This window comes from Taudactylus pleione, unplaced genomic scaffold (genome assembly GCF_031769625.1).
Source record: "Taudactylus pleione unplaced genomic scaffold, aTauple2 ptg000228l, whole genome shotgun sequence".
Lineage (NCBI taxonomy): Eukaryota > Metazoa > Chordata > Amphibia > Anura > Myobatrachidae > Taudactylus > Taudactylus pleione.
This window is the reverse complement of record NW_028284630.1, coordinates 1,722,546-1,748,114: the sequence shown is the minus strand read 5'-3', so window position 1 is coordinate 1,748,114 and position 25,569 is coordinate 1,722,546. Positions and strand designations below refer to the sequence as shown.

General features: G+C 44.5%; 1 protein-coding gene across 2 annotated transcripts in view; it reads left to right on the top strand.

Moving 5' to 3' along the window:
- Nucleotides 1-25,569, top strand: part of DPYD (dihydropyrimidine dehydrogenase) — a 1,460,234-nt gene that overhangs the window by 237,011 nt on the left and 1,197,654 nt on the right. For both annotated transcript variants that reach the window (XM_088479173.1, XM_088479172.1), the window contains exon 3: nt 17,306-17,388. In XM_088479173.1, coding sequence (XP_088335299.1) covers nt 17,306-17,388 — 83 coding nt within the window. The remainder of the gene's footprint in view (nt 1-17,305; nt 17,389-25,569) is intronic.

Genomic DNA, 25,569 nt, shown 5'->3' with positions numbered 1-25,569 from the left:
CGAGTTTACACACTTGATTGTCTGCGAGGGCTGCAGCATCTTTCATTGCATTGTATTACAGGCTCCTGGATGTACGCCAGGGTATATAGCCAGGCAGACTGTAAGTATGGTAGGGTATAGGCTGGCGGTTTATGTGTTCCTCTCTCTGCCCTTACAGGACCTGGTCAATCTTTGAGGCTCTGGAGCTGGGTGCCCTCTACTCCTGGTAATCCAACTCATGTAGTGTCTGCAAAGGTGTAAACAAGTTGGGACTCTTGTTGTTAGTGTAGCTGGGGACAGCCCCATGGGTACTCACTGCTAAAGGTGGTACCTACACTGGTACTCACTGCTAAAGGTGGTACCTACACTGGGGCCAGCCCCTTGGGCATTCACTACTGAAGGTTTATCTACACTGGGCCCAACACACTGGACTAACTGCTGAGAGGGTACCTACACTGTGGTTAGCACTCTGGGCACTCACTGCTGAGAGAACACCTGCACTGGAGGCAGTCATGAGCACTCAATGCTGAGAGGGCACCTACACTGGGGCCAACCCTCTGCACACTCACTGCTGAGGGGGTAGCTACACTAGGGTTAGGCCCCTGTACTTTCACGGCTGAGGGCAAGGGTGGATTGGCCATAGCTTCTCCAGTAATTCCCAGTGTACTGTTTTGTGTTTTTAAAGGCTACATAACACAGTCTGCACTTACTGCATACCTCCCAACTGTCCCGCTTCCAGTGGGACAGTCCTGTTTTTCTGGGACTGTCCCGCTGTTCCACCCGCGGGCCGCAGTGTCCCGTGGTAGGGGGGAGTATGGAGGGAGAGCACAAAACGCTGCTCTGCATAGCAGAGCAGAGGGTGTGCAGGAGGAGAACAGATGCCATGCGCATGCGCACTGCATCTCTTCTCTTGTGTAGGGAGAGCCTGGGGGCTGCCCAGCATCTCGGAGAGTGCTGGGCATGCCCCCAAAGTGACGAAAACGGGGAAGCCGCAAGGCTCCGCCCCATTTTCCGTAAGCACCGCCCTCCTTGCCACCTCTAAATGTTGGGAGGTATGTTACTGTGTACTGTGCAAATGTCTCTGCCCCCCAGCTGAAATTCCTCCACTTGTCCTGACCCCTTTGAAGAATAAGCAGCCTTGCTTCTCCTAACCATGGATGACAGGCAGAGTTGCATTAAGGGCTACATGGGGCCGGGGCTGTAAATGTACAATGGCTTATATTGAGAAAGGTAGAATATGTGACCAGTGCTGTGTGGGTGTGACCAGTGCTGTGTGGGTGTGACCAGTGCTGTGTTGGTATGACCAGTGCTGTGGGTGTGGCAAGTGCTGTGTGGGTGTGGCCACCCCCTACACTCTCAGCCCCACTGTCTTCCTAAATACATAAAAAGAGAAAAGTTGCAGAATTCTGTGCAAAAAATAGAAAAACCATTTTAATAGTTGAGATTTATGGCCGACTATTTGATGCAGCTGATCACCATGATGCTGCTATGATGATGGGCCTATTTTTATGTGGAGGCCTTAGCCCCATTGTTAATCTGGCCCTGCTGACAGAAGGAAAAAAAAAAAAAAAATCCAGCAGCTGGGAAACTCCCTCACAGAGAGGAAAGTCCTGTCTACTCGGTTGCCAATGAGCTTGAAGATTCACCTCTGGGGATTAGCAGAGTGGGTCGCAGCCAACAAGACCTCCCCTCCTCATCATTTAATTGAATCCTCTTGTCTCATAAATGTGGTGAGGGAAATATTACATAATCGTCCAAACACACAGTGCACATATGAAGATCCCGTTATCAAAATAACAGACACACGTTATTTACAATGCCAGCAATCAAAATACAATTGTGATTAAAGCAACTCAGGGATACATAATTTGTCATTCTCGTACTCTAGTCTGCAGAATACTAACTATAACTAGTGGCAGGTTATGAGAAAACATACCTCTATATAATAAATAATTAACTCAAAATACTGACTCATTTTACTAAACTATAGGAAACAATTACTTAAAATACTGATGTAGACTAGAATAACTATGAGCACCTAAACAGCAGGGCGGATTGGTTGTAGGCTTCACTGGTAGATGTATTGAATTTGTTTTGTTCAACATGCAACAGTAATTGGGCAACAAGGGTCACTCAAATATGGTGATCTCCCATTATGATGTACTGTATGGCATCACCTTGATGCTCAATGTACTGTATGACAATCCATGGAGTGCTGTCTGTACATGATGGCAGTCACTGTGATGCTGTATGGTGATGATGGGATATAGCCTTTGCTGTATGGTGGTAGCTGTTTGTGCTGTATTGTCACAAGGATGCTCAATATAATGTGTGCCAGTCCCTGGAATGATCTATGTACTTTATGGTGGTAACCAAGATTGAGATGGTCTTTGTACTGTAAGATGTTTACTGGGATCACAAGCATGACCTATGGGGGCCCAATAGCAACATTTCCAAAGCCCTTCACACTGGGCAAATTTTGATTGTAAATGACCTAATATCTACTGTACCTACTTAGCTGACATGCAGGATTAAATAACTTGTAATTAGCATATAGTAAGCATTTTATATGTAAAATATATATGAAAAGCAATTATATAGTCTCCCTAATCCTAAATGTTTATGGAACAGCATGGTATATAAGAAGGCTATGATTCTCTAATAAATCAGTTAATGAAGAGAGATGGAGGCAGAGATGACTGGGCCAGTGGCAGCAGATGCCCTGCAGCAACACTCAAATGCCACCATGGCCCCATAGCAGCCCCATTCTCTGTACCTACTGTCTGAGATTTGCTGCAAAATTGGACAGGTGTGTAGGCATACTACGGGTGTGGAATCTGTGTCCAGGTCTCCAGTAGGATTGTGTTAATGGCCTGGCCTGGAGTTGAATCCTCTTGGACAAGTGTGTATCTATCTTAAGTCATGCAGTGTCATATCAGATAAATAATTTGCTTTATCCATTGTTTCTAAATTTAAAACCGCTGGTAAAATGGAGGGAGGGGTAAGGGTGACAGGCCAAAATTTATTTCTAAAGTCCTTACCTTAAGATGTTATTCAGATTCTTTTTCTAAAAATTTTGCTGTTCAGGACCTTATTGGGAGATATAATCCAAAGTTCATATCAGTTGTCGTTATCCAAAGTCACCTACTTAAAAAAGGAACTACTCAGAGAGTATCAATGTAGGACAAAATGTCACCACAAAATGGCTGCCAGTAGCTTGGCATCCTGTATATAGGGCTGTGACCTGCATTGTGACATCACAATGCATGCAGGCAGCAGCTAGAGATGGCTAGAGTTAGATCAGCTCTGGGCCTAGATGTCCTACAGCAGCACTCTGGTTAGAATAGAAAAGCCAGGGCCCAGGAGATGGCGTTTTACTCAGTGCAGGGAGAGGGTGCCTGTAGCTGTAGCACTCTCTGCACCTACTGTAGCCCTTGGCTGGGATGCTGTTTGTGCTGTATGGCAGACACAAATCTACTCTCTATATTGTATGGCTGTGAAGTTGGCTGTTTGCTAGCACAATTTATGATTGTTTTGGAGCGCCAAATTTGAATGAGGCCACTCTTTAAGTTCCCAATCTGCCCTTGATAGAGACTGTTGATAATCGACATTGGAGAACATTATGTTATGAAGCATAACACTGTATTTGCTCTGAGTACAGTATATGGAGGCACAAACCTACAGTGGCAACATTTGTTTTGTGAACAAGCCATATTTCATGTGACACTATGCATCAGTCATAAAAATGTTGGGGATACATACATTCAAGTATGAGTCATCCACAAAAATCAGAGTTCGTCTTGTGCATGATACATAGTGTTGGTATTTCTTTATACACCTGGGTAAAAGACACAGGGCTCTATTTATTAACATTATTTTTAGTAAAATAAAGTGAAAAGGGTGTTGTCACACCATTTTCACATTATTTTAGTATCACCTATAGTTATTACAGGGCAATTGGAGTAGAATTCGTAAAATTCTAGTCCAACCCCTAAGTATCACTTATTTTTAGTAAAGCAGATCGCATTTCCCATAATTGTAATGGGAAATGTGATCCGACCAGAGTAACTAAAAATAAACTGTTTAAAAATATCGGGGAAAGTCCTGTGATAATGCCACCTGGAGGTGGCATTATCCAGGGTCTCCCCCGGGTTACCGGACTTCTGCTCCGCTCTAACAGGGAGAGCAGAGCCGGGAGTCGGTCCCAGTAATCAGCTGTATGGTCTAAACAGACCGCAAGCTTATTACTGTAAAAAAAAAGAAAAAAAAATAGTAAAAAAAAAAATTTACTTACCTGACTCCAGGGACTGGTGATCGGGGCTCCGGTGATGACTCCCCTCCGGTCAGCTGGTCTTCCATAGTGCACTGCTGCCCGGTCATCAGGTGATCGGGTCCCAGTGCAGTATGGGAGATCACCTGACCGGAGGCATGGAGAACATCACCGGAGGGGGAGGGGAGCGGGGGTCGTGGGGGTCCGCGATCGCGGGGGCGGGGCTTAGCACTGGGGGGCAGGGCTTAGCACCAGGAGGGAGCAGCGGCGGCCAGTCAGCGCATACGCGGACACTTTGTCACTGTATTTTTTGCGAAAATACCGTGATAAGGCTCCGAAGGGGATACGCAGGGACAGAGCTTTATCGCAAGCTCTGTCCCTGCAAGGGATTTGTAGTAAATCCCTGTGATATTGCCTGAATTCACAATGCAAATTCAGTCGTTAATATCACACTACAATCTGCATTCAATATGCGGATTGTAGTAAATAGAGCCCACAATCCGCATTAGTCTGTAAAATCTATTAACATGAGTTATGTCTGAAGATTAATCATCATAGTTTCCAATTGATACAGATATGCATATTCATATCAAAGCTAATACTCTTGGTGATTAAATAATTACTGTACCAATACTTCTAATTAAACGAACAAGCCCGACCAGATGCATACGGTCATCATGTTTATCATTGCATATGGTCAGTCGTCTTTATCATTGCATATGGTCAATCATGTTTATCATTGCATATGGTCAATCATCTGTATCATTGCATATAGTCAATCATCTGTATCATTGAATATCGTCAATCATGTTTATCACTGACGCCCACAACTTTGCTATCAGCAAACTTATATCCCTTCTTTAGCCATACTGCTAATATTGTTGCCATTCGCAGGAATAAGACATAAGAGCCTGTTGGCTATTCCAGTACATAACACTTCAGTTCCATCATTCATAAATGCAAATCCTGTATTTGTTGAATATTTTTTTGTGACTCTTGGAATGCTGTGTACACTATTGAATTCAATTAAATGAGCTGTCTGTTGTTCTGCTGTAGAACAGAATTGACGATCAATATATGTGGTATGTTTAATAAAGGTCTTCCACTAAAACTAATCAGGATGCACAGTTTGCAAAGAAGGGCAACTCTAGTGATGGTGAGCTACATTTGCAAACTAGATAGAAAGAACATATAAACCTTTCTATTAATAAACCATGTGCAAGACTCTTGTAACGAGTTAACCGAACCGAGTGGTGAATTGTAACTACTTTAAAAAAAAAATGTGCATCTTATTTGCACAGCAGACTCAGCGAAACACTGCTCAATCTGTACCATAGATGCTGGACTTTTACCGCACAGGAATTAGTTTTAAATACATACTGTACAAAGTCGCAGATGAAGCACAACACAACTTGGCATGAAAAAAAGTTGCGGCCGCTGCATCGTAATACTTTGTATACAGATTCAGACTTATTCACATACAGATCTACAAGTGTTGAATATCAAATTAATCAGTGCATTCTCTTTTGCATCGTACTGCAACTCAGACACTTATTAGAGTGAAAAAAGACGTTGAAGTCGAGCCGAATGGGACCTTGTGCGTCCAGAAATGAGCCAACGCCTACCAGGTCAAATATTTTGAGCTAGTTGCTGGGATGGTTCTCGTAGTGGTCAGGGGCCACTTTGTTTGACAGGCCAAGTACACCAAAAATCAATAGGAGATGTTAGAATATTGTTAATTATGTTGCACTTTCTGGTAAGCATTATCTAGAGTAGAGAGGACAGCATGGTTCCTGAAATCCATACTTTCATAACATTCAATATATTTTGATTTATATATTCCATTCTTACAGATGTCCTCTTATACTGTGGCTTCAGTCACGCCAAACAGCCCCTCTTTAGTGTGCTAGATCCTGGGCGACTTGGCTGCTGTGGATCTTTTTCGCTTGTAATGTGAGTTGTATTTGATAGATTACACTGATCAATTTGATGTGTGACATTTGTACAGCTATGTGTGACTAAGGGCCTGAATCTGACCCGCTCGCTAGATGTGGACGCTCGCTCCCAGCGTATGTAAATTTAGCTAAGTGACGTCAAAGCAGGCCATCACACGGCAAGGCATAAGCACGCCCACTATGTCTTGGCGAGCGATCAGTTTGTGTTTATAGACACCCACCAGCCTGTCTTAAGATGCCCACTTGCGCACGTCATCTCCAGGAAGTGTATACAACCATCGGGAACTATCAGAACTGACCGCAGCGCTTGCAGTTGACTGTACCCTACCGCAAGCACTGCGAGCACTTCAGTGTATAATTCAACCAGGTGACGTGTACTATGACGCTGCCTGTTAATTATGCACGCTTCTGACACATCTGTAAGAATGTTACGGGTTACGTCTGGTATTGCTCTATTTGGCGTATTGAGGCTATGTGTATGAGAACACATCTGTATATTGTTTTATGCTTACTACTTCGTAAACTATACTGGTATATAGGTATGTGAAAATAACAGTGGCCACATTGCTTTGGGACATATTTATTACATTTGTAGTCGGCATCCTGGCGGTTGGGATGCTGGCGGTCAGAATCCCAGCACAATTTGTGGGGTTCGGTTTTGCTGAAACCCAAACACACCTGCACCGTGAGGCTCTGAGTCGAACTGAGTCCTGGCTCAGGTCTGCTGTAATTTCAGAACTCATTTAAAAACCGAATCTTTGTATTGCATGTAAACAGGTCCAAATTACATGATTTTAGTTGTTCTTTCAATTTTAAAGAAATCTAAGACCAAAACAGAAAAGATCCAAAACATTTCTGGGTGATTTTGCCAAAAACAAAACCATAACATTTAAGTGTGGTTTTGTCTATACCAAAACCAAAACACAGGGGTCCGCGCACATCTATGTTCTTAAGCCCCACCCCCTCACAGCAAATTGCTGCGATTTGCAAATCAATATGGAGGGGGCAAAGCCAATATAACGCGATTTCATTCGAATTAACCCATGAGTCACAGCAATTTGCCTCGAAGGGGCGAGGCTTAAGAACATGCTGCCAGCCTGCTAGGTCCTGTCCCTGTCAAATCTGCTGCAAGGTAAGTTTGTTTGTGTATATGTGACATATGTGTGTACATATGTGTGTGTATATAAGGTACGTGTGACATATGTATATGTGTGTATATACTATGGCATCTGAACCGCTCCGAACATTGGGGATCTGAGTCCACCCGAACGCTGTTCGGGTATTCCCCACCTGACTTGGATCCCACATCATAACGTCTCTCCCATAGTGTAGAGAGGAGTGGACGGCTGCGGCCACGGCAGGAGCGGGGATTCAGGTAAGTTTTTTTTTTTCTCTTTGTGTGTAAGGGGGCGCTACTGGGGGCACTACTAATGGGGCTTACTACTGGGGCACTTCTAATGGGGGCATACTACTGGAGGCATACTACTAGAGACACTACTACTGGGGGCATACTACTGGGGGCACTACTAATGGGGGCGTACTACTGGGGGCACTACTACTGGGGGCATAACTACTGGGGGAACTTCTAATGGGGGCATACTGCTGGGGCATATTACTGGGGGCATACTACTGGGGGCATACTACTGGGGACACTACTACTGGGGGCACTACTAATTGGGGCACTACTAAAGGGGGCATACTACTGGGGGCATTGCATAGGGGGCACTAGTACTGAGGGCACTGTATAAGGGGCTCCACTGCTGGGGGCATTGTGTAAGGGACACTACGGCTGGGGGCATTGTGTAAGGGACACTATTGCTGTGGGCACTGGGCCACCATCGACCCGCTTGCGAGCGTGTCTGAATCAGGCCCTATGTGCGGTGTAATGTGAATAAGACTGTGCACTGTGATTCCTTGGGCTGAAGCCCACTGTGTAAACTGTGACTCTGCTGGCCGTACCCCACTTGCTGGGATGGCCCAAGGACAATTCCATCTTGCACTACCTTTCATTTCTGCCACTGCTGTGTGGCAATGTTTCATTGATGTGCTTTAAACTGTGGTGTCTGTCGCTGCTCTGTCGCTTAGTAACCAGTCAGCTCACTGCAACCTTTGGCCAATAATGGCGAAAACAATATTATAAGCTGTGAGGTGGTCTAAATTGACTGTAAATTACTGGAAATTAATGTTATTGAGGTTAATAATACTCTAGGAAGATAAATTATCCCAATTTATGTGATTTTAGTTTTTTTGTAAATTTTTGTAAAAAATCCAGATCCAAGGCCAGTCAGGGAATGGCCGCGAGGTAGAGAGGAGGGTCATGTCACAGAGGAGCAACAGCAGCCTGCCTCCCTGACTGAGCCCCTGAGGAGAGACGAGAAGACCAGTCAATGAAGTCTGTGAAGAGTTGTTAGTGTGGAGGAGGGGATTTGTGTATGGGTGCTGTCAGTGTGTGTGGTAGAAATATGTGTGTGAGAGTGTTGTCAGTGGTGGGGGAGGCCGTGTGTGTTTGTGTGAGTTGTCAGTGGTGAGAGAGGCAGTGTGTGTGTGTGAGTTGTCAGTGGTGAGGGAGGCCGTGTGTGTGTGAGTTGTGAGTGGTGAGGGAGGCCGTGTGTGTGTGTGAGTTGTCAGTGGTGAGGGAGGCCGTGTGTGTGTGTGAGTTGTCAGTGGTGAGGGAGGCCGTGTGTGTGTGTGAGTTGTCAGTGGTGAGGGAGGCCGTGTGTGTGTGTGAGTTGTCAGTGGTGAGGGAGGCCGTGTGTGTGTGTGAGTTGTCAGTGGTGAGGGAGGCCATGTGTGTGTGAAAGAGTGTTATTTTTGTTAGTATGAGTGTAATATGTGTTTGTCAGAGTTTTGAGTTGGGGGGGACAGTGTTCATATTTAAGTTTTTTAACATGGAGAACAATATTTCCCAGCATATATAGCATTCTGGGGATGCCACAATCCACCCGTGTATGCGCCGCTGCCACTAACCATCTACTGCCCACTGGCTGCTACAGTGTTTAATAGTAGCGATGCGTCCGGCTCCTACTCTGGCGGACGCACCGCTGCTAATATACATTACAGGGGGCAGTGCTGCAGCTGCCTGTACCATGCTCTCCACCTCCTCCCCGTCTCCTGCAGAGTCTCTATCATGGCATAATGTGTATAAACAGCTCTACTGTGGTGTAACGTGTATAAATCCCTCTACTGTGGCGTAACATGTATAAGCAGCTGTACTGTGGTGTAACATGTATACAGGGCCAGATTAAGGCTTGTGGGGGTCCTGGGGCAACTAAGATGTGGGGGCCCCATCAAAACAATTGCCACGGCCTCATGCTTCAATTATTATGCCCCTTACCTTGTATGTGGACTCTCCACTACTACATCATGTCCGCAACATTGCTGGGAACCAACTGCCCACAGCATTGCAGACATGATCTAGTACACTACCAGGGGCAAACGCAGGATTGTGAGTGGGGCATGAGGGAGAGACGAGGAGGGAGACAGAAAGGGAGAGAGAGAGGGAGAGAGTGAGACATAGGCCCTCATTTACTAATGATCACAATTGCAATGCGATCAGGGCATGACATTACCACCCATGCACGGCCGCCATTGCCAAGGAGGTTTCCGGAGGAACCCTCCCTTGACTAATTATGCATAGTGTAGCCCATAGGCTACAGCAGCTATCGACATCTTCAGATGACCTTAGCTTCGGGGACCAATATCCGGAATGTATCACATTCCGAATGTTGGTAAATTTGGCAGCATCACATCCCCCATAGAAACCTACGGGGGATGCGGCTGCCAGCGGGAATGGAGGCATCACAGAAGGTACCTGCTGCGAACCCTCCATAATACATCCGTGGAAACTTAATATTTGTGGTTAACTCCCCAAAACACGTGTTTTTGGGGATTAAACCTCAAATATACAATGATAAATGGGCCCCATAGAGGGGAAAGGGGGACAGCAAAATAGAGGGGGAGAGAAAGGAAGGGGGAGGGAGGGAGAGAGAAGGGGGTGGGGAGGGAGAAAGGCTTGGAGGAAAGAGTAAAAAAGAGGAGGAGGGAGGAGAGAGAGAAAGGGAGAGAGCGAGGGACAGAGGGAGGAAGAAAGAGAGGGAGGGGTTAGGGAGAAATGATGGGAGAGAGAGAGAGAGGGAGGAAGGGACAGAGGCCCTGATTCAGAGCCGGTCGCTCTGACAGAGCGCTCGCTCTGAATCAGGGCTGGTCTTTTTTATTTTAGAACAGCCTCCTGGCCGCTCACATAGCTGTGGGTGACCACTCACAGCTATAGCGAGCAGCCAGGAAGATGGTCGTGATGGTCAAGACCATCGCGACCATCGGGCTTTCGACGAGACCCTTGTGGTAGGGTCTCGTTGCCGCAAGCCCCAGAGAGATTTCGGCTCTAACAGAGCCGGAATCTCTCCACTGACATCACTTGTAATGTCAGTGGGGCCGGCCCCAAACGGTAGGCGTTCACATGGGAACGCCTCAGTTTGGGCAGCCACCCCCTGGCCCGCCCACCAAAGGGGGCATGCTGTCACTCAACATCGACAGCACGCCCCCTTTGGTGCGAGACCCGGAACGATGCATTGCCCATCGCTATCCGGGTCTCGCGCATGCGCACGACGGAGCCAGCTCCATCGTGCGCATGCGATCTGGGCCACCATCGACCCGGTTGCGAGTGCTCAGCACTTGCGACCGGTTCTGAATCAGGCCCAGAGAGCACATGCACACTAACTTGTTTCAGACTTGCAGCATCAGACAGGCTTCTGATGGGGGCGGGCAATTCACAACATTAGGCTCCATCCCCTACCCATGCATCCACGAATCGTGGCAGTATGTCAGCAAGGGGGCGGGGCTTCAATCTTCAACCACAGTCCACCATCAGTGACTGTCCTGCCTGTCACTGCTTCTTCTGTCTGCTGTCGGGAGCTGGGCAGAGAGAGGGTCTAGAGTGGCCCTGAAAGCACCAATGTGGGGCCCCCAATGTGTGTGGACTACCACCCTGTCTGCTCTGCCTATAAGCCAGCCCTGTGTGTATAAGCAGCTCTACTGTGGCGCAACATGTATAAGCAACTGTTATGTAATGTGTATAAGCGGCTCTATTGTGATGTACAAACGGCTCTACCATGGCATAATGTGTAAAAGGGGCTGTACTGTGTTGTAACGTGTATAAGGAGTCTACTGTGTGGTGTACTCTGAATAACAGACACTACTGTGCAGTGTAATGTGAATTGGTACTATTCTGTGGTCATGCCCCTTTCCCATGATGTCACACCCCTTCGGCACGTACTGTCCCTCTTTTGAATATGGGGGGCCCCAAAGGAAACTTTCTCCCTGAGCTCCACAAGGTTTAGAACCAGTCCTGCCTGCAACCTTGGCTAAGTCTCACTGCATGGCCCACTTGATATGTCGATTCCGCTGGTGTCTACTATTTACTATCTTGAGCATACCACAAATAGTACACTTATATCAACATTACTCAAAATAAATTGGTCCTGCTCTGACCACCCCATGGAATAGTTAATGTGATGCTGGTAATCCAATGCCATCGGTCTCCTAGAAAGATTACTACTTAGCCCAGGCTACTTTGGGAAAAGACTCATATAAACATTTTAGGTGTCTCAGGCGTCTATCATTTAAGAAAGTCTTATAGTGTAGGATCACCCCTCATGTTATCCAGGTTTAAGATCACATCAGTCTTCCTCTTCTCTTCTCCTCTTCTCCGCCTCTCTTCCTCCTCTTCTCTTCTCCTTCCCGCCTCTCTCCTCCTCTCTTCCTCCTCTTCCCTTCTCCTCTCTGTCATGATGGTTTGTTTTCAGCCCATTGGCTATGCAAATGGTTTATAGATATGCATGAGTTATAGCATGGTGAAATTAAAAATCATCATTGTATGATGTGATAGTGTCAACAGTTAGAACGTCAATAAATTAATGCTATGCTATGAAACGAGAATTTTTACGTTCTCCACAGGTTCTAACTTTTAAAGAAATATTTACCACTATTCCTAATATTGCTTTAATGAGTAAAGAAACAACATTATTAGGGGTAAATTTACTAAGATGAGAGTTTTTAGAAATGGAGATGTTGCCCATAGCAACCAATCAGATTCTAGCTATTGTCTTCTAGAAGGTGCTAGTTAAATGTTAAGTAGAATCTGATTGGTTGCTATGGGCAATATCTCCATTTCTAAAATCTCTCATTTTAGTACATTTTCCCCATAGTGTTACTAATATGCTCTAAAGCCTGTCATCCACATAGTATGAAAGATCCTAAAAATCTTTTAAGTTACAGCTGTAGGAATACCAATAGATCTGCTAAAATTACATAAATTGAATACATTTTGTTTCTCTAGCAGCATATTTAATGTTTTTTTCTACTTTTGCTTTATTTTTGCACTGTTTGTTTCAGTGTATTGATTCATACTTTTGATGTTTAACACCTACAGAGATGAAAATAGACTTAAAAGATTCTTCTTTACAAGAGCACAGCATATGCTAACACATGCACAGAATTTCATTAGACTTCCTAAATGTAACTTTTTTAGACTATGCAAACACCATCTTATAAATGTACACATTGCATTAGCAGTCCACAAGTTTGACAATTATTGGTAATAAAAAAAAAAATCTCCAAAAAGGCACTTTATTAAGCTACACTAGTAGTACATCAATTAAAAAGGGGACATTTGTATAAATCCATGGCAATAAGCTCAGCATAATATAATATAAAAAGTACTGTCATGTTGAGGTTAGTGTTAAATGTAATTTCAGGTTTAGTGTATAGTAAACGAAACTGTAGGTACACGTGTGTGTGTGTGTGGGGGGGCAGGGAGGTAAACTGAAGGCACACGTGTGTAGATGTCCTGGTGGGGGCATTATGTGGCTTGTGGTCCAAAGGCATCCAGCAAGCAGGGGTGTAGCATGTAGCCATGGCACCCGGAGCATGTGTGTGCTACCGCGCCCCCATCCCCCAAGTGTGCCAGGTAGGCGGCGTGTCCAGCATGTAGAGGCAAATTAAAGGGAAATAAAAACAAACATTAGAGGCAGTATCAAACTGGCAAATGGAAGGCTAGACATATTCCAACTCGCTAAAGTAATTCCACTGCCCCCTCCTCCCTCTTTGTTATTGCCATGGCTCCACCTATTCCTCCATTCTGTTCAGTCCAAGAGCCGGATTAAGATCCCACAGGGCCCTACACAAAATACAGCCTCAGGGCTACATAGTAAAGTATATAAATATACCTACATACATCGTATACATTTCTCACACAGCTTTCCCCACTCACCCAGATCTCCCCCCTTCTCACACATATCTTCTCCCCTCAAACACATCAACGATCCCCCTCATTCAGACCCCACCACAGCTCTCTCTCTTACACAACTCACCTCCCTTTATAAAGCTCTCCCCCCTCACTCAGCCTCCCCTCACACACACAGCGCTCCCCCCTCACTCAGATCTTTTCCTTACTCAGATCCTCCCCTTCACACACATACACAGTTCTCCCCCTCACAAAGATCTCCCCTACTCACACAGACCAACCCCCGCACACACTGATACACACACAGCTCTTCCACTTGACAAAGCTCCCCTCCCTTCACACACAGAGATATTCCCCCTTACTCAGATCTCATCCCCCCTCCTCACTGTTTCAGGGCACCTGAGAACAGCCATTCGAATGGGGGGAGGTGGAGGTATTGGGTTGGTGATCACCTGCTGAGATGAGTCAGAAGCACATAAAGAGATCAGTGCATCCACACTGGGGGCTAGGTGTCGCTCCATCCACACCATGCCCCCTGTCTGGAGGCACTGATCTCTTTATGTGCTTCAGGCTCATCTTAGCAGGTGCTCTGCCCTTTGCCAGATGACTGTTCTCTAGCGCCCTGGCAGGAGCAGCCGCTCCACTGTAGCCGCCCTCGCTAAGTCTCTGCCAGCAAGACTTCACCTGCAGCCCAGCTCTATATTCCAGCTCTGAGAATAAAACTGAACATAATGGAGGCAGCCAGTCTCTGCATCATGTGACCTCCTCTGCACAATGCAGAGAGATCACACAGCACATCTAATCAAAGGGGGGAGTACATTGTATTCTGCAACAAATGTTCTACCTCTTTGTGGGCTGTAGGCTGAAGGCAAGCAATTTTTAGGATACCATTTAGATAATTAGCCACATCCTGTTGACTCCCAAAGGTGAAAATCACAGTCACACGCAATTTGGCTACATCTGTGGCTACTTTATATTGGTTGCTTACTTGCTTGGGAAAAATGCTGATCTCCATCCGTCCCCATACATTCTTTGCAAAAGTAGCCTTGGTACAAGTGACCCATCTGAAATAATCTGGAACTCCTGTAAATGCTGAATAGCATCTACTTGCCCATCATAGCACATTTATTCTGTATGTGAATGCCCTGTTGCTGCCCAAGTGCATCCACTCAGCTGCAAGTGAATATATGGTAAAGATGCGTATGGCTCTGAATCAACTGTAGCTGCTAATACTTACATATGCAGGCTCCGATGTATGTGCAATTGCTAAAAAGTAGCGAGATCTGTCTGCAGAGTGTATGTGCATGCTATTCTGCACAAGGCTTATGTGAGTGAGCAGCACCAATTAGGATAAGGCAAATGGGTGCATGTACTCTATGTTTTGTGCCATTGTTTTCAACTAACCCTGCTTTGGTCAGGTGACTAATTTATCTTTTATAGTGCAGTATCTTTAACTTGAGGTGGTCCTGTCATCACCATAGGACCAGATCCAATAGGAAATTGTAAATTATGATACTCATGGCTAAATCTATTTAACGGTTCAGCACTGATCTTTAGTCTTCCTTTGAGTGAGCATGATTTTTACAGGCAAAGACTGGGACCACAGCAGATGTCTCATTTACCTTTGGTAAACAACGCCAATGCTCAAAAGTTTGTCAATCTTCCGAAAAAACACTCTTTCAATAACAGTTACACTCTACATGAAATCAATTCACAAATCATCCAAACTATTGGCCTACAGTACTAAGGGCCTGATTCAGACCCAGACCCTAAGCCGAGGATGCATGCTATGGGCGATAATCGCCCATTTGCGCATGCGTTTGCGTCAGTATGAGTATGCATGAGTTACTCACTGCGCTCGGTAATTGTGCACTCGTAGTACACAGACTGGACGCTACTTTGAGTGACATAATGTGCCGTTTGTTTGTGGTGACAGGGGAAGGTGCTTGTGAACAGGGGAGTGGATGTGCGAACGCAGGCGTGTCTGGGCATATAAACAGCATTTTATGGGTGTGCATAATTAGCAAAGAAGAGTCATTGTACACGTCACTTTGTTGTAATTTAGACAGCACTGATCTCAGTGGTCCCGGTGGGGTAGGGTGCAATCATGGCATTTGCATACCCTTCTCCTTTTGGCTGCGTGAGAGTGCAGCTTAGCGTCCAGGTCTGAATCACTCCCTAAATCCTCTTAAGAATTGAACCGCAAGAATAGTGCTCATTATTGTGTACTGTTGAAATTTGTCGTTTTGAATATTGGTAAAAATTAGAGATGGGTGGGTTGGTTTTCCTGGAAAAACAGGTTCCGAGTCAAAACCAGTTCTGGCTCGGGCCTGCTGTAAATTCAGAATGGATTTAAAAACTTAATCTTGAGTTTTGGATTACATGTAAACAGGTTCAAATTACACGATTTTAGCTGTTTTTGCAAATTTTAAAGAAATCCAAAACCAAATCCGCACCAAAACACTTGAGGGTGGTTTTGCCAAAACCAAAACACGGAGGTCCACGCACATCTTTAGTAAAAATAAATTGCAACTGTTATTTCTTAATATAAATATGGTGGCCTTTTACCACCTGAACATAAATTGTATGGGTTTATTTTAATATGCTTTATGTTGTAAATGACTGGTATATAAATGCATGCTGCAGTCCTGATGTTCTTTGATAGAATACCGGTAACTTACTTCTGTTATGCATACCTGAAATGTGCTGTAAAAGTGGATGCAATCAGAATATCTAAACACTTCGAAGTGTCTGGATGAACATGAAGTGCTTAAATATTTCAGTGCTGCTTGAGATGAAAATGCTTAAAGAAAAAAAAAAGGTTGTGTTTTGTATTAGGAAGACAAAGCGATCGACAAAATCTACTATCAATGCAGCTAGGTATTCCCCCCCTTCTTGTTTCGAGCCACACGCAGAAGACAGATGTAATCCACCCTAGATTTGTATTTCTTAAAAGAATTTTAGAGAAGTGTAAAATGAGCCAAGGAAAAGCACCTGCTTTGCTTTTCCACAATAGAATTTCTTGAAGGATTAACGTTCAGAGGCCAAGCTGTTAAGGTGATTTCTTGTGTTTAAGATGCATGCAGTACACCAAATCCTTTCCCCCTACTTATCAAAGACTTGTCACATCATACCGAAGCTCAGGAGACCATATTTCTCATTTCATAGGCCATGGAACAGCTCTCACAAATTTGGTTGGCAGTTCTTTCCAAAGAATGTGTGATCAAAGAAAGATATTCAAAGCATTTTCTATAAAATATTGTTATATTCATTGCATAATATCTTGTTTCATTGTTGCAATGTGTGGCCCTGATCAAATTCCTTCAGCTGAGAAATGTGTGATTCTCTAGTCTTTTTTATCTTGTGTGTGATTTCTTAAGAGTACCTATCAATAACACTCTTGAAGATTTTTGGATCTATGGCCATGTAAAATTCTTTGGTTAAAAACACAATTTATTTAAAATAAAAAAGTCTTGCCTTTTTTTTAAAAAAATAAACGCCTCACCGTAACTTCTAGCTACAGAAAATTGTACTTTTGATAAAATATCCATTCCTATATATTAGTGCTAATTTTAAGACAGACTATTAGACTGTTTTTGTTATTTTACATTTTTTTATTATATTTTTGGGTTCTGCCAATACAGTGTAGCTTAGACCTCCTACACAGTAGGGGGTGCTGTTTGGCAATATTGTATGTAAACTACTAGAACTATAAATTGGTTTCCAATTTTTTAGTCATGTCAATTTTGCAATCATTGTTGAATATTTGTGAACAGCCTAATAAATCATGCAATATCTGCAGAAGAAGTGTATATGAAATTGCTAAACTAGTTTATATTAATCATAAATGTCTTATTTCAGAAATGTGAGAAACTGGAAAATAATTTTGATGACATCAAACATACGACTCTTGGTGAGCGAGGAGCACTTCGAGAAGCCATGAGGTAAGTCTTGTCACCATGGCAACATTCATCCATGTGGCAAAGCAAAGTCATTCTTCATTATTGGGGGAACAAATTAGTTTATTGCCACTATTCAGCTCTGTTCTCCAAGGTATTAATTTGTCACTAGATAGGCTTCCTTTGAGGCTGCATTTTGGTTTAAAGCTGCATAAATATTAAGCCTCAGTGCGCAGTAGAAAAATAAATGTCTAATTGGTTCCTTGAAATGCTTAAGGTTCATGTGAATTATTTTTATTCTAAATCATAAATGAATAGAAATGCTGGTATTCTGCAAGGAGAATCAAAAACACTGATTGAATAATTTAGCTACAACCTATATTTATTTAAAAATATATATATATAATATTACAGACATTTTATTACACTTTTACAATCTTAACATTTTAAATCACATTGAAAGTAAATACAGGCACTGGATGGAAGAAGCCATTTTGTGTCAATGATCCCGAGACTCCCGCAATACTCCCAAAACACACGCAAGAGACAGACTTTTTTTGCATTCACTGCAGGCCACCTCCCAGTCATTACCCAGGAACGCCCATTATTTTGCTGCCCCAACTCTGATACCGTCTTTCCTGATCGTAGCACCATCTTTGTGCATACACTCTGTGTAACACATGTATCAGATGCTTTCCAGAGCTTTGTAAGCATGTGCAGTTGCAAATAATCACTCAGCTACATGAATATCATATCATTCAATATTGTGAATATCACTGCGTGCACCTCTGAATCAAGCCCTTAATTATTTGCAGTAAGCCCTAGAAAACAGGTGCATTGCAGCAATATGGGATCAATAGTAATAGCGATCTGCTGCTAGCTGGCATGTCAGCTAATATGGAATAACAATTACAAATAATCTTGAGTAGACCCCCCACCCTTGGAAGAGTGCCTGGAACTCCCGCATCCCACCCACTTCCTAGTGAAGTAGGCAGGATGAGGAGATAATTGTCATGAATCACAGCTCCGTATGGAGGGGCAGGGTTAAATGACACAAAAATGCATCATTTAGCCCCGCCCCCTCCTCGCAGTCCAATGATTTGCGGCAGTTTGTGGTGATGGGGTGGGGCCTAATGACATAGGAGCCTGGCCCCACCCCCAAAGTGGCCAGCTACATCTCCTCTCCAGGCTTCTTCCAGAGAGCAGCTTCAAAAAGTCAGCAACTATGAGTTACTTACGTCACGCAGATCTACTAATATATATGTCCTTGTTTATATAAAATGGATATAATTGCATACCATGTCAATATACAGTATCACACATTTGACTGCCTAAAATTGTGGAATGTCAATATTTTTGTAAACTATTTAAATATTCTCAGTTTAAGTCTTGAAAATAACTACATGCATATTTTATATATCCACTATGCATCATAAGACTTTCCAAATGTTATATTGTTTTATTTGTATCATTATTTATCTAAAAGGATAAGGTAACTATTTAAATGAGTCGGGGTCTTACAGTATCTATACTAACCTATATTATGTCAAAGGATGGAGAAAGAACCATGGAAGTCACTAATTATATATTAATTGATTTGTTGCTGATCAATAATTTTCAATATTTGTTCATTATAAATTCCTGCTGTTTTACTTTGCTTAAACTATTCCAATAGAGGAGAGACTGCCAAGAACTCTCCAAAACAATGGAGCAGTACATTGAATATTGATTATTAGTACAAATTAAATACTAATGTGCATAGAGTGGAAATCAAATCAATTTGCATCCATTAGACTAACTCAGATATATGATTTCCAGTAGGAACCCATTGACTCTTGGGTGGTTTTTAAGAAAATCATTGATTAGTAAATGTATGACACAACACTAGCTTATTGGGGACTAACAGTTTTTAAAGGGAAACTATACTTTTTTTTTAAATGTACATTGCATTAGTTGTAGGCAATTGTTAATTTACATGGTGTTTGTTAATGATAATGTACATAATTAGTGAGTTGTTCACTTCGGGACCCTGCAATCACAAACACTCTCTAAGTAAATGAGAGAGGCCAGTATGCATTTTGTAGAAATCTTGTCAGCTATATGTAACATGTATTTTGTCAGCTATATGTAACATGCATTTTGTCAGCTATATGTAACATGCATTTTGTCAGCTATATGTAACATGCATTTTCAAATAAATATTCAAGCTATTTTGTTAATAACTTCAGTAATTGTAGTTTTGATTTATCTTTAATTATTATACAAGTAGCAAATTTAGAATTCATCTTTTCTGCATGATTATACATTTTGTTTAACCTTAGAAATGATGAATATTTTACTATTTGCATATATGATGAGGGAAAAATTACAACCCAACATTTCCTGTTCCTTTTGACAAATCTCTTAAATCAATTCAGACAGTGGGGCTTATGTAATAGGGTGCGACTTAGTGCCGCTGCAGGAACTCCTGCGAGTCTTCCCATGTTTATAAAGCAGCAATCATTTTAAAGCAAAACCAAGCTGATTTTTTCTTGAAAATTATTGCCGCTTTAAAAATACGGGAAGACTCGCAGGAGTTCCCACAGCGGCTGCAAGTCGCACCCTATTACTTAAGCCCCAGGGTGTCAGAACTTCCAAAACTGTAGCATACCTCCCAACAGTTGTTAATAGCAACCCTAAAAGGGGAGTGACCTATGTGTAAAGGGGTGTGACCTAGCGGCACTTCCCATTTACATCACTAAGGGGTGTGCCCAGAATCTTCGAGATGCTGGGCTGCCCTTGGGCGTGCGCACAGCATCTATTCTCGCTCTGCGTACTCACTGCTCTGCTATGCAGAGCAGTGTGTTTGCTTCCCCCAACTTCCCCCCCACCGCTGGACACCGCGGCCCGCGGGTGGGACAGCGGGACAGTCCCATACATATGGGACTGTCCCGCTGAATGCAGGACAGTTGGGAGGTTATGCACATGGGGATTACAGGGCCAGTAATCTGTGCTGTGTCTACCTTGAAGTCAGGGCTGTAACTAGGGGGGTGTGTGTGTGGTACTGCCATTCAGAGTGCAAGGTCAAGATGGTGGCACTGTTGCTGTTCCAGCAGCACCTGTATTTGGTGGATTGCAACTGGAATGACACCCTGCAACCTAGAAAGTTGATCAGATGTTATTTTAGGGCATACTTCCCGACATCTTCCCGGGCACCTGTAGATATTGCCAATATTCTCCCTGAGGTAGGTTCCATTTGCTCTGTATATCAGCAAATGACGCAATCTTGCCCCCACTCACCAGCTGTCCGACTCGGAAGAGGCCCACATCTAACCAGCAATGAAAAGCTTTAAGATCCAACCCAGGGAGAAAATGAGCATTTAAAAGAAAAGACAAGTATGGGGAAGTCATAGACGAGATGGAGGGACTCCTACGAAGAGACCTCCAACAGGATAGCGTAGGCCAATGGTAGGTTGGGAAGAGCTGGGGGCGAAGGGAGCCATGGGGTTATGAAAATAGGGATATTTAAAGCCTGTTTTTCTATCTGAACCCATTGCTTTGGAGTATCAGGTCTAGACCATTCAAGTATTCTAGTCAGGAAGCATGCATGGTAATACCCCTGAATATTGGGGAGCCGGAGGTCACCTCTATTTGTTGTCCTGTATAGCATATCTAAATTAAGATGGGATCTCCCCCCTCCCCATACAGAGTCCGTAATAATAGCCTGAATATTCATAAACCATCGCTGGGGTATCTTAATAGGTAAAGTTTGCAGAAGATACAGAATCTTCGGAAAAGTATTCATTTTTAAAATGCCTAATCTCCCAAACCATGAAAAGGGTCTAGCTCTCCAAGATCGAAAATTTTAGCATATTCTGGCTAAAAGGGGAGTGAAATTAGCTTTGAACAAATGACCAGGGTTTGTAGTAATAACAACTCTGAGATATTTTAATTGAGAGGCATGCCAGGCAAAGGGAAAAGCAGATTTAAGTCCAGCTATCATTTGAGGTGGAGCAGAAATATTTAGGGCAGTGGCGGAACAATGGAGTCATTTGCCGCTGGGCTCCAGCCCTTAAGGGGGCACCTGGCTCCATTGTCCCCTGGGCCGTTCCGGGCACTGTTATGGAGATGGAGCGCCACTGATTGGCGCTCCACCTCCAGCGGCGTCAATACAGGTGGTGCGGTGGCACCCCCTATTTGCCAGGCGCCCGCTGAGTGTGCTAACAGCGGGCGCCCAGCTCCTTCTGTCCCCCCTGGTGGTAGCCGGAGGAATGGAGCTCACTCCTGAGCTCCGCTTCCGGGTCCCGCAATGCACTATGGTAGTGACATCATGATGTCACTCCCATAGTTCCGAGGAGCGGGCTTTGGGGATGGAAGGCAGCAGCACTGGAGCGGGGTGTCAGGTAAGTATTTTTTTATTTGTATGTGTGTGCGCTCGCAGGGGGGGCTCACTACAGGGGGCATTACTGGGGGCTCACTACAGGGGGCATTACTGGGGGCTCACTACAGGGGGCATTATGGGGGCTCACTACAGGGGGCATTATGGGGGCTCACTATAGGAGGCATTACAGCGGGCATTACTGGGGGCATTCTACAGGGGGCTTACTACTGGGAGCACTACAGGGGCCCTTGCTACTGGAGCACTGCAAAGGGGGACCACTACTGGAGGTACTGTATAGGGGGACCACTACTGGAGGTACTACATAGGGGGACCATTACTGGGGGGCACTACGTAGGCAGCACTGCATAGGGGGACCTCTACAGAGGGCACTGCACAGGGGGAACACTACTGGGGGAACTGCATAGGGGGGCGGCAGCTGGGGTTGGCATAGGTGCTGGGGGTTGGTACATTTTAATTTGGGGGGGGGCACCAACATTTATCTTGCCTCCAGGCACCTGGATGAAGTTACGCCACTGATTTAGGGCAACTGATTTGGTATAGTTAACCTTAAATTTAGAAAGGTCACCAAATAGCCTAAACTCTTCAAGGAGATTTGGTAGGGAAGTAATAGGGGAAGTGATAGTGGCCAGTAAATCATTGGCGAAGAGGGACAATTTATAGTCCTGATCCTGTAGAACAAAACCAGAAATATTGGGGTTTAGCCTAATAGACCACGCCAAGGCCTCCATACAAAGGATAAAAATCAGGGGTGACAGCGGACAGCCCTGTCTGGTGCCGTTGTTAATAACAAAGGATTCAGAGAGGGAACCATTGACCTTAATCCTGGCTGAAGGGGAATGGTAAAGGGAAAGGTTACGTTGAAAGAAGACAGGACCCAGTCCCATATGTCTCAGCACACCGGCCACGAAACCCCAGTCAATGCGATCAAACGCCTTCTCGGCATCAGTGGACAATAATATCACTGGAACCTTTAATGTGGAGATATGATGAATAAGGGCCAGAATCTTAGAGATGTTGTCCCAAGCCTCTCGCCCTGAAACAAATCCAACCTGATCGCTGTGTTTAATAGACGGGAGGAAAACTTTTAGTCTATTTGCAAGAAGTTTTGCAAAGAGTTGGATATCAACATTGAGGAGGGAAATCGGCCGGTAGCTGGGACAAAGGGAGGGGTCCTTGTCCTCCTTAGGGATCACTGTAATGTGGGCCTCCAGGGACTGTCTAGAGAAAGGGGACTGTTCATAGACCGTATTAAAAGCCTCCAGAAGCAATGGGAGTAGTCTATCCTTAAAGGCCTTGTAATAGGTTGTAGTAAAACAATCGGGGCCTGGGCTGTTCCCAGTAGGGGTAGATTTGATAGCCTCCTCTATTTCAAGCATGGTGAAAGGCCTCTCCAACTCTTCACACTCAAGCTCAGCTAGCCGTGGGAACCCTACTCTAACAAGATAGTCACTAATGGCCCTAATGATGTTGAAGTAGGGAGATTGTAAAGGGAAGAGTAAAAGGAACAGAATGCTGCTGCAATCTTGTTGGTGTCGTAAAGAGCCAGACCCTCCCCATCCTTAATAGAAGGTATAAAAGAGAGTGCATTCTGCGCACGGAGTGCTCAAGCTAGCATTTTCCCGGGTTTGTTGCCCCATTTATAATATCTGCTACGGCATTTCCTAAAAGAGTATTTAACTTTATCAAGGAGGAGCATATTCAATACTGTGCATGCAGCAGCCAGCTCCACATAAATATCAGAGGAGAGGGAAGCCTTATGAGTAGACTCCAAACTCTGTATTTTCTGCAACAAATCCTCCACCTGGTGAACCCTTTGTTTTCTCAAATAAGAACCCAGCTGAATGCATTTCCCACTGATACATTTATATGCTTCCCAGATAGTAAGCCCCGACACATCAGGGGTTACATTACACTCAATGTACCTGTCAATAGCCTCTGCAAGTTGGGATTTACAATAGGGATCATTCAGTAGGGACTCATTGAAACACAAAGTTCTACAAAATGTATAAGAGACCCCTAGAGAAAGATCCAACAGGACTGTAGGGTGGTCTGACCAAGTCATCGGACCTATGGAGGCATCCCGCACTAAATGGAGAGATCTGTGGCCTACCAATAAATAATCTATACTTGAATAGGACTGATGTGTGTGTGAGAAGTGAGTAAAGTCTCTATCCGTGGGGTGAAGAATACGCCAGACATCGGACAGCTGGTGAGCGTGGAGAAGACGTCTTACCTTACGTGACTTGCGAACTGGAAAGGCAGCAGAACCAGAAGACACATCTACTTGGTGATCTAAGGCCCAATATAAGTCCCAGCCAACCACCAGGATACCTTCTTGAAGAGAGGCGACCCTATCAAATATCTTTTCAAGGAAGGCTGGCTGACCCTGGTTAGGGGCATAGATATTGACAATGGTAAATGCTTGGGTAGATACAGTACATTTAACTAGCAAACACCTCCCCTCCTCCAATCTATGGGCAACCACATTAGACACAGGAAGATGTTTAGCGAACAAAATTGCCACTCCCTTAGATTTGGATTGTGTGTAATTGCAATAATAAACTGTGGGGAAGAACCGATTGCTAAGACGAGAGGCAGAATCAGAATCGCTATTACACTGGTGGAGTTGCACTAATTGGACTTGTAATTACAAATAAATAATTAACATGGCAGAATCAGAATGGCGGAAATGGGTCTCTTGTACCAGAACGATGTCCGCCCTTTCGGCATGAAAGGAACGTAAGGCCTGAGCCTGTTTTTCAGGGACATTTAGCCCTCTCGCGTTAATAGAAAGTATTCTAAGGGAGGCAGCCATAGATAAAAATGAAGGACACAAATAAAAAGCTGTAGGGGACCAGAGCAAAAAAAAAAAAAGAGGTAAAAGAAAAAAGGGTAAAACCTCCCCACATATTTTCTGTATAAGTACTCTGTACTTAAAACCTCTCCCTAGCCAGGCCCATGTCTCACCTGCCAGTTACAGTAACACTACACCCTGTCACATACTCGGCCTGTCACCTGTAGCACTACACCCTGTCACATACTCGGCCTGTCACCTGTAGCACTACACCCTGTCACATACTCACACTACACTCTGCCACATACTCACACTCATCCTGTCACCAGTAACACTACACCCTGTCACATACCTGGGGTCCTGGCCCGGGAGCTGCTGGGGTGGGTGAAGAGGAGGTGCCGGGAAGTAGGGGGTGGGTGACTGCCTCTCACTCACCAGCGGATGCCAGGCCCTGGACAGACATCATAGGGGCGTACCTCGGACTCCACGGCCGTCCTGTCTTTTTTTTACCCCCTGACCATGGGAGGCACTGCCGGACGGTGCCTCCCCTCGGCCGGTGCCCCTGGTGAGTGCCATCCTGGCCAATGAGTAGATACGCCCATGAACATACACACTAACATACATATACAGAATACAAACACATGAACACATACAAACACACTAACACTTATACATAAACAGTATACACACACTAACACATATATGCACATTAACACATACATACACCTATATACACACTAACAGATTCACAGTATACACACACTTACATATACTGCATACACAATAACAAACACATACATATATAAACACTAGCACATACACATAAAAACAGTACACATACACACTTACATGCAGGAGCTGCTGGTTGCTAATGAAAGCGGGCACCTTGTCGTATAGGCTTAGACCCCTCTTTGCCAGGTGCACTAGAGGTGGGGGCCCCTTTGTGTGTGGGGGCCCCGGGACGACCACCCCTGTCACCCCCCTAATCCTGCCCTGGGTACTAGCATGCAGATCCTGGAGAGAAAGGCTAGGCACTGCAGTAGGTAATAAT